The sequence below is a fragment of the Carassius gibelio genome, chromosome B2, assembly GCF_023724105.1.
Source record: "Carassius gibelio isolate Cgi1373 ecotype wild population from Czech Republic chromosome B2, carGib1.2-hapl.c, whole genome shotgun sequence".
Taxonomy (NCBI): Eukaryota; Metazoa; Chordata; class Actinopteri; order Cypriniformes; family Cyprinidae; genus Carassius; species Carassius gibelio.
In genome coordinates, this window is record NC_068397.1 from 12,905,060 (window position 1) to 12,918,491 (window position 13,432).

The window sequence follows — 13,432 nt, forward strand, 5'->3', positions numbered from 1 at the left end:
TTTCCACTGCTGGGCGTGGCTTGTTTTTGATGTTTTTGTTGCATTGGTTTCAGTAGCAAAACAAAACCAATGTTACAAGCAGCTCGGTTCGCAGCTGCGTTTTCATTAGAAATTCACTGAGGTAAATAAATTAAAGTTTTGTTTAACGTCAGATGGTTATCATTTAATATGCCATAGGTCTTAGCTAACGAATGGAACTCTACTACGAGTGTTTCTGTTGACAAGTGTGTAACGTTACAGTTTTCTGTTTTTAATGAGTGTGTGCTGTTATAATGTTGTTTGGAATCCTCACAGGGTGTTTGTGAAGCCCTTCGTACGGTAGGAAGGAAGGAGGAAGTGGAGTGGGTTTACTGTAGGCGAGGAAAAGAAAGTGCACTGCTCCTGGGTCAGCGGGTGAGTCAGCAGAGCCCACGTGCTAACAGCACATGTGACGTTTACCTTAATAAACTTCCTCTAAAGCTAAACTGTCATTCCGACCGCGAGCAGAAACTTCCACGCCGCTGCTTCACTTAAACATTACAAATCGGTTTAAGACGAAAAGAGTATTCTTTATTAACACGTCACGTTCATTCAGGAGTTGATCTGTCCTGAAACTAAAGTGTGGAGGAGCGGGAGCTGGACGGGATGTTTGCCCGGAAAAACAAGCGAGCAGCGGCGCCGAAAGGCCAAGGAGCAGCAGCTGCCAAACAGGTCAGTTTCGAAATCTTCTGCCTGTGACTGTCATCTGTCAATTTTGTTAGCTAAACATTTCAAAAAGGGATTCAAATTAAAATTCTGTCATCGTAAGTTACTAAAGTAAACACTGTTTTCATTTAATGTGAACTGTCCCTTTAAGGATTATGTCTGTTTGTTTGTATTGGACAAGGGCTCTGGGTTAGAATCCACTGATGAAATGTCCATCTCATGACTGAGATAAGGGGGCTATTGGATCTTTACATGTAAGCTCTTGTTTCTTGGTAGATGGGATTGTTTCTGGATTTCAAGCCAGATGATATGATGGACATGGATCAAGATCTGGATGATCCAGCTTTAGAAGCAGAATTTGCTGCCATTGTTGGGAAAAAACCCAATGTGGCTCCAAGGGGGAAAAAGCCTAGTAAAGGTGGGCATTGTGATCATCGTTATTCTTATTTTTAAAATTTTTTGAAATTCATATAATAAATGCAGACTGTGTCTGTTGCAGCCCAGTTTTAAGAGGCAGGATCTGAAATACTATCTCCTAATGCTTTCTGTAATGTAGTCTTAATGCATGCTGTGGTAGTGCCAAGATCTGTATTACCTGAAGAGGACTGTCTTTCTTAGCATTCCCATTCATTTCAGGGCAGTTGCTCGGTTGATGAGGAACACTTTAGAAGTACATGATTTAAAAACTTAACATCTTTATCTTGTGCATTTTCTTGGAGCATATTATGAGAATAATTTCTGAGGGATCATGACACTGACATTGGCTGCTGAGAATTCAGCCTCGCCATCACTTGAATAAATAGTTTTTAAATATTTTTATTTTATTAAAATATACCAAAATAGGAATCCAAAATCAGTCAGTATTATAACATTATGGCCCAGTTTCAAAGACGGGGCATAGCTTAAGCCAGGGCTAGGCCTTAGTTAAATTGAGATATTTAAGCAGCTTTTTAAAAAATGTCTTGTGCATCTAGAGATAGAACAATGACACTGTCATATTTTAAGATATGTCAGAGCAAGATATTTTCAGTTGGGACAGCTCAAACATATATTTTAGTCTGGGGGTAGCCTTAAGCTTTGTCTGTGGAACCAAGGGGGAAATGTTTATATGATGTAATAAACATGTATTGTACTATGCTAAAATGCAATCAAAACTTTGTGAATTGGGGGAAAAAAATATCATAGCACATGGTACCTCTTGAATACCATCAGTAGAGGATGATGTTGTAATTGCGTAACCAGCCAAACATTGACCCACAGGGTAGCACTCCTATCATCTGTCTTCTCGGTACTCTGATTAGTTACAAATATTTTGTGAACATCTAAATAAATGTTATTAAATTTTTTTCCGTTCAAGCTCCATTACCGATGGAGGATATTGCAAAAATGGCAGAGGCCTGCATGAAAGACATCGATGATGATGAAGATGAAAGCCTGGAGGATGACGAAGACCTGTTGGTAAATCAAACCTGTGATTATTGTGTTTCTTTCGACTGTCGTCACATTTTGAATGCGGTATGGTGAGTTTATAGTGCTTGTTGTGATTCTCGTTAGGCTGAGCTGCAGGAAGTGGTGGAAGAGGAGGAAACGGAAGACTCTGGTACCACAACTCCTGCCTCCCCTGTTAGTGCGGAAACCCCTTCAGCAGAACTGACGCCAGCCAGCAAGGTATGATCTAACAGTTTATTTGGAAAGGCATAAACATATTGTCTTTGTACAACTGTGTTAATTGTAATATCAAAGTTCTTATTATTAATTTGCACATCTCCATTAACATCCACTTTGTTGTTAAATGGTAAAAGGCTTTTGTGAAAAGTCTTTTTTCTCTTTCTCTCACAGGACACTAAGGTTTCTTCAGTGCCTGGTAGCATTGAGCACACGTTAGAGGAGAGATTAAACCTGTATAGGATGGCTGTTAACAATGCCAAAGCTGCAGGGGAAACCTCTAAAGCTCGGCGATACGAGAGAGGCCTCAAGGTACGCAGATGTAGTGTCATTGCCCACACAATCTTTGGATACATCATTTTTTATGCTAATTTATGACAATTGACAGTTGCATATTTTTGTTTAGACACTACAGACTATGCTGGCATCAGTACGGAAAGGAGGGAAGATTGACGAAACAGAGATTCCCCCTCCCGTTGCATGCGGAGCATCTGGTGGTTCCAGTCGGCCCCCTGCCCCTGCAGCTTCGCCTGATCAGAACGGGGAGTGTGACAGCGCTGTTGAGATCTCTCCTGTCTCGGCAGAGGCCGCCCCTGTCGTCATGGATCCAGCATCAGACACTAAAGACGAGACCTCCAGTGTAACATCTCCAGCTTCCCTGTCATCCCCAGAAGGCAAACACGCAGCAAGTGGCACTGAATTGCACTTAGGTCTGTCAAGTGCTTTTGTGACAACATACCACAAGTTAATGGTTGAAACTGAAGATGAAATGCGTAGCTAGAGTGTGAATTGATAGGATTTATTTTCATTTAAACCGTGAAATAAAAATGTTTTAGGAAAATATTCAAAATACAAGAAAGTCATATAAGAACGATGAAGAATTTAATCCATGACTGTTTCTAGGTCAGGAATCAAATGTAAGCAAATTTGTGACATGGAGCTTCTTTGTACAAATCAGATTTCCTTGCTTCTGTTGAAGCTCATTTGAACATTCACACAAGATTGTAAGGTTATTTTAAATTGGAATAATATTTCACAATATTACCAAAAATAAATCCAGTATTGATGAACCTACAATGCTTAAAAAAAAAAAAAAAAACATATCTAATTGTTAAATCTTATGCAATTCATGCAGAATGTGCATTTGTATTTTTCACTTAAATTATGCTTAGAATTTGTAATGAAATTTGTGTATGTTCGATTAGAAAATAATGCAAAATAGAAGCATTTTTAATTTACATTTTTAACAGACTTGATCCCTATTCTCTAAATAATATTTGACTGCAGTTTGTCTTGGTTAATGAGTAACCAACATCCCTAAAATATAAACTGATAATATTTAATAGGAATCTTTTTTTTTTCAGTTTCCATAATATTTGTAGTCATAATTCAAAATTTACAATATATATATATATATATATATATATATATATATATATATATATATATATTTTCAATGGATCATCAATGCTGGATATAGAAAAGCAAACTATTTTGAAAATGAGGCCCTTCTCCTTTAAGTTGTTTGTGACTTGCTAATTTAACTACAAGTATGGCATTCTCCAGAGCTGTTTTTGTAAATGCTACATTGTGGTTTCCTCTGCTCCTAAAGCAGACTCGCTGTCCGGACAGCCCGGTAAAGACGTTCTGTTAGAGCGACAGAAGGAATACAGGATGGCAGCTCTCAAGGCCAAACAAGCAGGAGATATTGACCAAGCCAAAATGCATATAAAGACCAGCAAGGTACGATGTGGTTTCTAATCAAACATAAATAGCTATGTATTGCTGTCTCTGTACTGTTAATTTTCAAACCGTGGCATATTTATGGCCTTTCCTTTAAGGACTTCATGACTTCAAAATTTCAAAATGAATGTTTCATCAGTTAGCAAATTTAGAATCGAACAAAGTTTGGATTCCTTCTTTCTGATAAATTATATACAGTTTTTCTAAATTATTGTAGATGTTTTCTTTGTTTTGTCTTATAAACTCTTTTAGTAGCTTCCATTAAAACCAAAAAGCAAACTTCTGTAACTGTGCTGTCTGTGCTCACTTAACAGGCAAGGCTTTGTAAACGTATCACACCCTGTTAATGTGTCTTTTTCCGTTTGCCTTCTGCTCTAATATGGAACATTTGACTCAAACTTGCCAAAGACTTTGTATCTCAAAGCCTTTACTGTTTCTACAGAGCGTTTCAGTTGGTCTGGCATTTAATTCAAGGCATCTACCACGAGTGCGAGTTTGGATATTCCTCTTAACGAAGTGTCTTGTTCTTGTAAATAAGGATTTCTAATAACTAAAATGTGCTAAGTTATTTGAGGTATTCAGGACTTGTAGGAAGTAGACAAAGAATAGCACTATGCTGTTTGCTTGTTTGGCTCAGGGATTCGATGCAGCCATTGAGGCTTTGGAGAAAGGCCAGCCGGTGGATATGAGCTCCCTTCCGCCCCCTCTGTCTCAAGGTTAGACCTAAATTATTATAATTTATGGTTAGAAAGGTACTGTAGTAGCTATGATGTGTTGCATATTTGTTACATTCAGTATGTTTAAGGCTTGTAGCTTTGATTCTTTTCCACAGCCTCTACAGTTACTCAGCCTGCACCTCAAAAAGCTGTTTCCTCCCCTTCAGCTCCTGGTTAGTACACCAGCTCACACATCAGATATTTTCATAGGCTGAGCATGTGTCTCTTTTAGTAGTCTAAATATGGTCTTACCTAAATTATTGTTTTTGTTCTACCAGCAGACAGTGTTTCTGGCCCAGCTCAGCCCCAGACGGTTCTTGACGCTCTGGAACAGAGGATGGCCAAGTACAAAGAGGCCTTCACACAAGCTAAGGCCAGCGGAGATGAGCGCAAAGCCCGCATGCATGACCGCATTGCTAAAGTTAGTAAACCTATCAAAATGACACCTAAACCACTGAGTGTGTCCACAAACCTTTGGTTTCTCATGCAGCGTTTCCTTTTTAGATTGTGTCTGATTGTTGAAGAAGGACTTGTTTTTAAGTTCATGTTAACCTACTACAGTATTACATTTTAAACACACAAAGGTGTTTCCACCGACTTGATTTCAGATGATGTTCTTTTGTGTAACCCACAGCAATACCAGGCTGCCATCCGTGCCCATAAAGCAGGCCGACCTGTCAACTTTGACGAACTTCCAGCTCCTCCAGGTTGGTTGTTCTCTACTCAAAAAGAATATATAATACTGTACATATATTTTTGTGTACATGTCCACTACCAATAGATAGATTTTAGATGTTCTTTTCCAAGGCTGCACTTGCTTGATTAAAAAAAACAAAAACAAAAAACAACAACGATAAGGTTGCAATATTGTTAGATATTAAAATATAAATTACAGTTTTCTGTTTAAATATATTTTGTAACAGTTTTCTGTTTTAATATATTTTGTAATGTAATTTATTCCTACAAAGGCAAAGTACAATTTTAGCAGCCATTACACCATCTCTAGTATCACATTGAAATTTGAAAATGAAATCATTTGAATATGCTAATTTGGTGCTTTTTAATTCCGCTATCATTAAAAATAGTTGTTTTGCTTAATATTTTTGTGGAAACAAGTGATTTTTTTTTTTTTTATTAATAGAACTTTAAAAAGTATCATAATTATTTGAAATAGTCAGTAGGCTCAAGGCAGCGTAACATAAATAAGGGAGGTCACATACAAATGAAATTAACCCCAAAATATATGTTTATTAAAGTAATCTATAAGTGAATTATATAATATCAACACAAAAGGAAATAGAAAACTTAAAAGAAAATTAAAGTATGCTCATAAGCTGGTTCTGGAGAGGCATCAAGCGCAAATGGGGGTCAGACACACTGGGAAAAGGTACAAAGGCCTTATTTTTTTTTACCTGTCAACTCATCACCGGTAACCCACCGCACCTGCCGCTTGACTCCACCCTACAAACACACAAGAAAAAAGAAAGAATCCAAAACAAACAAATGCAATCTGGTGACAGGAAGGCGCAAACAAAGGATTTCTGGATAGGCAAGACCATAACAGTTATAAATGTTTTTACTGCCACTTTCGATCAATTTAATGCATCCTTGGTAAATAAAAGTATTCATTTCCTCACAACGTTTGAATTCCTTTAATTATTGGCTTGAATTCCTGCTAAGAAAATGAGGAGTTCTATTCAACTGAAATGTTCTCTATAGGCTTTCCTCCAATCCCAGGCCAGAAGGCTACTTCTCCAGAGCAGGGATTGGCTGCAGTGTTGGAAACAGCCAATAAACTAACATCTGATGAAGCTGAAGCTGGCGATGGTGAAGAGGACGACGAAGAGGGAGAGGAGAAAGTAAATTCTAAAGTTTGTAGCATTTCTGAAATATTTTTAAAGTTGCCTCTATATGTGAAAGACAGCACTATTTTTTTTTCACGTTTGCTTTCTAGGTTAAAGCTCCGAAAGTAGGCGACCAAAAGAAGCCCACTCTTGCAGTACAGCCAACGGTACAGAAGCCCCAGAGGACCCCTTCACCTTCCCCTGACAGAACGTCTAAAAGAGGAAGTCTGCCTGACACAGGTACAGAGTTTTAAGATGGCCTTTTAATTGGGATGTTTTTTATATTTTGTTACTGAGTTACATAAAAAGCACACAAAACTCTCTCAAACTGGTTTAAATCTGGTTATTGTCATCTCAGCTCAGCAGCAGCTGGAGTTTCTGGAAGGCCGCAAAAAGCAGTACATGAAAGCAGCGCTGCAGGCAAAGCAGAAGAATGACCTAGAGCAGGCCAAGACCCACCTGCGAGCAGCAAAGGGTTTGGACCCCATGATAGAAGCGGTCCGCAGCGGCAAGATGATGGACATAAGCAAGGTAACGCTGTGATTTGTTTTTTAAAATAAATTCTTTAACAAATCCATAATAAAATGAGTAATAACCCCCCCCCCCCCCCCCCCTTATTTTAAGGTGCCTTCACCGCCTGGAGATGAGGACGAAGACTTTATCCTAGTCCAGCACAGTGATGTTCAGATCTCAGAGAAGGCTGAGGAGGTCTACACTCAACTCACCAAACTACTCAAAGAGCAATACGAGGTAACAAGAAGTTGGTGAATTAATGGAGTAACACAGAAATTGGATCAGTGCCAAAACTAGTTACAGTCTACATCGAAATGGATCTGAAATAAAATCGCCAATGAATTGGAAATCTGTATCTTTTAAGACAAGTCATGTCACTCGGCGGCCATCTTTGAAACACCTCTCGGCATGAAAGTGCAGCTCCTATCTCTTTGAATGGGGAGACATCAAATTCTCCAAAACTATCCACCTATTTTAGGATTAAATTTCATATTTGAAATCACCAAAGAAATCTGACATCAACTGTGTCATAAATGTTGTTACTTTTGGTCAAATAGCATTATAAAAAGTGTATTTTTATGGCTAGATCAGCCAATGTGCATGCGCAGTCCTGAGTGCATGTCTCATAGCGCTGACTGTTTCTATAGCAACCAGGATTTCTGCAGTGATGCACTGACTTTACAGATTAGTGATTGGTTCCTTTTTATTAAGGAGGTGGAGCTTCCTGCAATTTAGTGGCCATGTGAGTGTTGCATTTTTCCCCATTCAAAGCTATACGAGTGACACTTCTTGGGTATTCTATAGTCTTTGACACTACACAAATAACATACTACATTTTTGATTGCAATAGTTTGATATTAGCATGTTGCTTAGCTAACTGTGTGATACTCTAACATAAAGCATAAAATACACATTATGTTGGCATTTTATACTCAAAACTATTTATGGTCATTATGTCACATATATTGCTCACAAGAAGAGCATGTTACATTTTGGAATTGGATTAAAGGGATATTTTACCCCAAAATGAAAATTTACCCCATGATTTATTCATCCTCAAGCCATCCTAGGTGTATATGCTTTATTTCAGAAGGCCTTAAAGGGGGGGGTGAAATGCTATTTCATGTATACTGAGTTTTTTTTACACTGTTAAAGAGTTGGATTCCCATGCTAAACATGGACAAAGTTTCAAAAATTAAGTTGTACGTTTGAAGGAGTATTTCTGTTCCAAAATTACTCCTTCCGGTTTGTCACAAGTTTCGGAAAGTTTTTTTCGAGTATGGCTCTGTGTGACGTTAGATGGAGCGGAATTTCCTTATATGGGTCCTGAGGGCACTTCTGCCGGAAGAGCGCGCGCTCCCGTATAGCAGAGCACTGAGAGCACAGACATTCACTGATCAGAGCGAGAGCGTCGCGAAATGTCACAAAAGAAGTGTGTTTTTGGTTGCCAGGGCAAGACAACCCTGCACAGATTACCAACAGAGAAACCGCATTAAGGGACCAGTGGATGGAGTTTATTTTAACAGAGCATCAACGGAGTTGTGCAAGTGTTTGTGTTTGTTCCCTGCATTTCGAAGATGCTTGTTTTACAAACAAAGCCCAGTTTGACGACGGTTTTGCACATCGTTTATTTCTTAAGGATAATGCAGTCCCAACGAAAAAGGGTCACGATCGTGTGTTGGAACCGCAGGCGGTGAGTAAAACTGCTTCAAATATCTCTGTGTTGTTAACTTAGCTATCGGCGCGTAAGCACATCAAGTAAACAACATGCGATGTTGTCATCAAACTGCACTTTCCACATGTACAGCTTAAAAAAAAAAAAAGAAAGACGACAAAGTGGAACTTAGTCATTTTCCAAAACCGCTAAGCAAATATATACAGTTTCAGTACATACCACATAGAGACGTTGTTGCTGATGCTGCTCTTGTTAAATTTCAGCCTCTGGATCTGATTCTGGATCATAAATATACGCTGAATCTGACTGTTAGCCATGGTTTGTTTTGGTTGGTTTTGTCCTCACGGTAATGTCACAGCTTCCAAATGCTCTCAACGCAAAAGCCTACTGGCGCTCGGGATTCTTTAGCTCCGCCCACACGTCACGCCTCCAGCCGGTAGTGTTTTTCCGGGAAAAATCAGTACAGACTATCTTTCTCTTATGAATATAATAAAACTAAAGACTTTTTGAAATTATGAAGAATGCAGTACTACTCTATAGGTACTCAAGATTAACAGGATATTGAGTGAAAACAAGCATTTCACCCCCCCTTTAAGATATTTCAATATGTTCTGAAGATGTTTGGTTTGGAATGACATGAGATTGAGTAATTAATGACAGAATTTTAGTTTTTGGGTGAACTATCCCTTTATTAATGAGTAAAATAAACCTTGGGCAAATTAAATACATTTATATTCACTATAAGTGTATTTATAGTCACTATTTCACAGATCATGCTCATAAGAATCACTGCTATTCAGTATAAGAATTTGGTGTTAGCATGTTGCTAAGCTAACAGTGTGATACTCTGCCAAGCTCTATTGAAATTAGTATTTTTTTTTATTTATTTAAAGTAGATGAGTATATATCAGTGGTGAGTGGTGACTTCTTTAACCTTATATATATATGTGTGTGTGTGTGTGTGTGTAAGTATACCCAAGACGTTTTCCCAAAACCCAGTAGTTAAACAGTACTGTGCATTAGCTTAAGATGCACTCAAAGACACTGATCAAAATCAGAGACTATAAATAAGAAATACTATGGCAGGTTTTTGGAATCCATCTGAGCCACTGAAATCGATTTCTCGACTCCATTTGCAGTTACAAAGTTTTTTGTTTTGTTTTTCATTTGATTTAATTGAGTTAGCTTTGCATCAAATATAACGTGATTTTCAATAATCAAGACCTTGGCAGCAACAACACAGTTTTACGCTAGGGCAAGCAGACAGCTCATCTTGCTTATGAAAACACCCACATGTTTAAAATGCTGTCTAAGTAGACAGATCACTAGGCTTTGAGACAGAACTTCTAAGAGGATGTGGAATATGTAAGTAGGACATGTTTCCTTTCTTCTTCAGAAATGTGTGACGTACTCCAAGCAGTTCACACACATGGGGAATATCGCAGAAACAACCAAGTATGTATCGCATCACCAGTACACCTCTTCAATAAATGAAATTCGAGTGATTTTCATTGGGCATTTCATTTATTCCCCTTTTCCCTCTTGTAGATTTGAGAACATGGCAGAACAATGTAAGAAGAGCCTGGAGATTCTTAAACTGGCGCGGAACAGGGGGCTCCAGCCCCCTAAACATCACTTTGAAGAGAGAACATATCGCACTGTCAGGTCTGACACTCTCTCTCACTGCAGATCTTACATCAAGGAGAAGCCCAAAACTGTGTTTTCTACAGGAAGCACCTACTTCACTACTGTTCAACATCACCATCAAGGGAAATATGGGATGTTTCATTGAATAACATGATTTATTTTTCCTGACTTGTGCTCTTGTAGGATTTTCCCGGAGCTCAGTAGCACAGATATGGTTGTGGTCATTGTTAGAGGGATGAACCTTCCTGCTCCTCCTGGTAAGCTTTAAACTGTTCTTGAAACAAACACTGTTAGGAAGTATCTTGCTTTTAAACATTCCCCCTCTGTGCTTCTTTTGAAAGGCGTCGCAACCAATGACTTGGATGCCTATGTCAAGTTCGATTTCCCGTACCCCAGTACAGTGAGTGCGAGCTCTTCAGTCACATAAGCTTCATTTTACCCAGTCACGCATTTATAATAAATTACTTTCTCTGTTTATGTTAGGATCAACCTCAGAAACATAAAACATCAGTCATCAAAAACACCAACAACCCAGGTAAAAATGTCCAGCTATTCATTTCTATATTATCAAATACACTAACCCATTCAAAGTTTTGGGGCAGTAAGATTTTAGTTTTTGAAAGAAGACCGTAATGTTCACCAGGGCTAGCTTTATTTTATTAAAACTATCGTAAAAACAGTAATATTGTGAAATATTATTACATTTACATTTATGAATTTAGCAGACGCTTTTATCCAAAGCAACTTATATTGCATTAAAGGTAGGAATGTTATCAGTTCATATATTTCCTGTGAATCGCACCCATGACCTTGCAGTAATTACTACAGGAGAGCAGAAATGATTTCAATTTAAGATGTTATTTTTTCTATTTAAATATAGTTTAAAATATCTAATTTATTCAATGTCACATGAAGTTACATAAAGCATTCTCAAATGCTTAAGAAACATTATTATTGTTATTATTATTATTATCAATTCTGAAAAATGCTGTGCTGCTTAATATTTTGGTGGATATCATGATACATTTTCTCAGGATTCTTTGATGAAGAAAACTTTTAAAAGAACAGCATCTATTTGATATTTTGCATAAAAGATGTTTGCATATAGTCCACAAGACCAAAAAAAAATGCTGAAATTATTAAAATAACCCCATTCAAAAGTTTAGGAACCTTTAGTTCTAAGTACTGTGTTCTGTTACCTGATGATCCACGGCTGTCTTTCTGTTTTGTGGTGGTTGTGCATGAGTCCCTTGTTTGTTCTGAACAGTTAAACTGAGCAGCGTTCTTCAGAAAAATCTTTAAGGTCCTGCAGATTCTTCAGTTTTCCAGCATCTTTGCATATTTGAACCCTTTCCAGCACTGACTGTTTAGGAACTAAGGGTTCCTAAACTTTTGAACTTTTGAATATCTTACTCAGGACAGTACTAGATAAAAAAATAACATGCATTTAGTATGATCTCTTTTATTTTTTGAAAATTATTCACATTTTCACAGATTCTGCAATGGGTTCCTAAACTTTCACATGCCACTGTAGAATAATTTTTTTAACATTACAGTTGTATTTACAGTCACTTTTGATGCCTGTGATTTAATGCCTCCTTACTAGGAAAAAAAAACCTTACTGACCTATCTTTTATTGATTAAAATGGGGAATACTGTAGAACTATTTTTTAACATTACAATTGTATTTACGGTCACCTTTGATCAATTTAATGCCTCCTTACAAGGAAAAAAAAAGTATTAATCAAAAAAAAAAAAAACTTACTGAGAGATGTATATAAGAAAATAAGTTAGCTTGGACAAATATACAGTTTAGTGAAAAAAATCGGACTGCAGGACACCATAAATAACAAGTATTTTAGAGAGCAGTGTTATTAAAAGTAATATTTGCTGCTGAAGGTATGGACTTTATTTGGTGTTTTGACAGAGTATAACCAGAACTTCAAACTGAACATCAACCGGAACCACCGTGGCTTCAGGAGAGTTATACAGTCTAAAGGCCTGAAGCTGGAAGTGCTGCACAAAGGGTGGGTGTTACTGTCGGACAGAAGCACCAAATAATCCTCATTTTGGGACTTTGATTGTCTCCTAAACAGGACACAGTTTGTTTAAGATCCATTTATCTTGGGCAGACACACAGACAGGTCAATGCCCTGATTGAACTCTGTGGTAGTTGTGGTGCATGCTGGGTCAGTGTGAGTAGGTGGGTCTGAGCTTCACACTGACTTCTTTGTTTTGGGACAGCGGCTTCCTGAGAAGTGACAAGCCTGTAGGAACAGCCCAGCTCAAACTGGAGAAACTGGAAACTGAAAGCGAAGTGAGAGAGATAGTGGAGGTGAGCGGGGCTATTTATTTTTAACAGTATGTGCACAAGAGCCAGAGACGAGAGGGCAAACATCAGCTGTGTGTGTTTAACATGTGAACTGGAGCTAAAATGGCACATTCACACCCATTAGCCAGACATCACCATGTTTACATTTGTGTGGCTTCATTTCTGAATGCAGCTCATGGATGGGCGGAAGGCCACAGGTGGTCGTCTGGAGGTGAGGGTTCGTCTCCGAGAGCCCCTGGGTGGGCAGGACCACCAGACTGTCACAGAGCGATGGCTAGTGCTGGAGGAGCCACAGGTCAGTGCGACTGTGGCTGTGTCTAATGGAGGCACGGCTGAATGCTCATGTTTGTACCTGGTCTATTGATATTAATAAGTGAAAATTTTGAACATTAAGATGATGGTAAATATTTAGGTTGATTAAGGGTGAATTATACCATTTCATTTATTGACACAGATTAAGAGATGACCTGCTTGATGTATTTAGATTGAAATATTAATAAGATTATAAATATGATTAATTACCTACATTTACATATTATGGTTTGGCTTAGGGGTTACTTGAATGTAATTATGCTTAATTTATTGTTATTTTAATTGTATATACATGTTACAA

The 13,432-nt window shown here is 38.0% G+C and overlaps 1 protein-coding gene across 6 annotated transcripts in view; it reads left to right on the top strand.

Annotated features, from left to right (window-relative positions):
- LOC127950482 (coiled-coil and C2 domain-containing protein 1B) overlaps window positions 1-13,432 on the top strand; it is a 16,784-nt gene continuing 3,352 nt past the window's right edge. Inside the window, exons 1-25 of one of the 6 annotated variants that reach the window (XM_052547566.1) lie at window positions 1-121; window positions 295-393; window positions 575-690; window positions 961-1,102; window positions 2,042-2,142; window positions 2,239-2,352; window positions 2,524-2,661; window positions 2,756-3,059; window positions 3,962-4,092; window positions 4,730-4,808; window positions 4,925-4,981; window positions 5,087-5,229; window positions 5,443-5,515; window positions 6,528-6,679; window positions 6,763-6,892; window positions 7,011-7,183; window positions 7,277-7,402; window positions 10,237-10,295; window positions 10,389-10,505; window positions 10,671-10,744; window positions 10,829-10,887; window positions 10,971-11,022; window positions 12,415-12,514; window positions 12,732-12,822; window positions 12,992-13,114. In XM_052547566.1, coding sequence (XP_052403526.1) covers window positions 625-690; window positions 961-1,102; window positions 2,042-2,142; window positions 2,239-2,352; window positions 2,524-2,661; window positions 2,756-3,059; window positions 3,962-4,092; window positions 4,730-4,808; window positions 4,925-4,981; window positions 5,087-5,229; window positions 5,443-5,515; window positions 6,528-6,679; window positions 6,763-6,892; window positions 7,011-7,183; window positions 7,277-7,402; window positions 10,237-10,295; window positions 10,389-10,505; window positions 10,671-10,744; window positions 10,829-10,887; window positions 10,971-11,022; window positions 12,415-12,514; window positions 12,732-12,822; window positions 12,992-13,114 — 2,604 coding nt within the window. In that variant the 5' untranslated portion in view covers window positions 1-121; window positions 295-393; window positions 575-624. Of the gene's footprint in view, window positions 122-294; window positions 691-960; window positions 1,103-2,041; window positions 2,143-2,238; window positions 2,353-2,523; window positions 2,662-2,755; window positions 3,060-3,961; window positions 4,093-4,729; window positions 4,809-4,924; window positions 4,982-5,086; window positions 5,230-5,442; window positions 5,516-6,527; window positions 6,680-6,762; window positions 6,893-7,010; window positions 7,184-7,276; window positions 7,403-10,236; window positions 10,296-10,388; window positions 10,506-10,670; window positions 10,745-10,828; window positions 10,888-10,970; window positions 11,023-12,414; window positions 12,515-12,731; window positions 12,823-12,991; window positions 13,115-13,432 lie in introns of all 6 variants that reach the window. The other 5 variants (XM_052547571.1, XM_052547569.1, XM_052547568.1 and 2 more) reach the window with 5 other exon arrangements.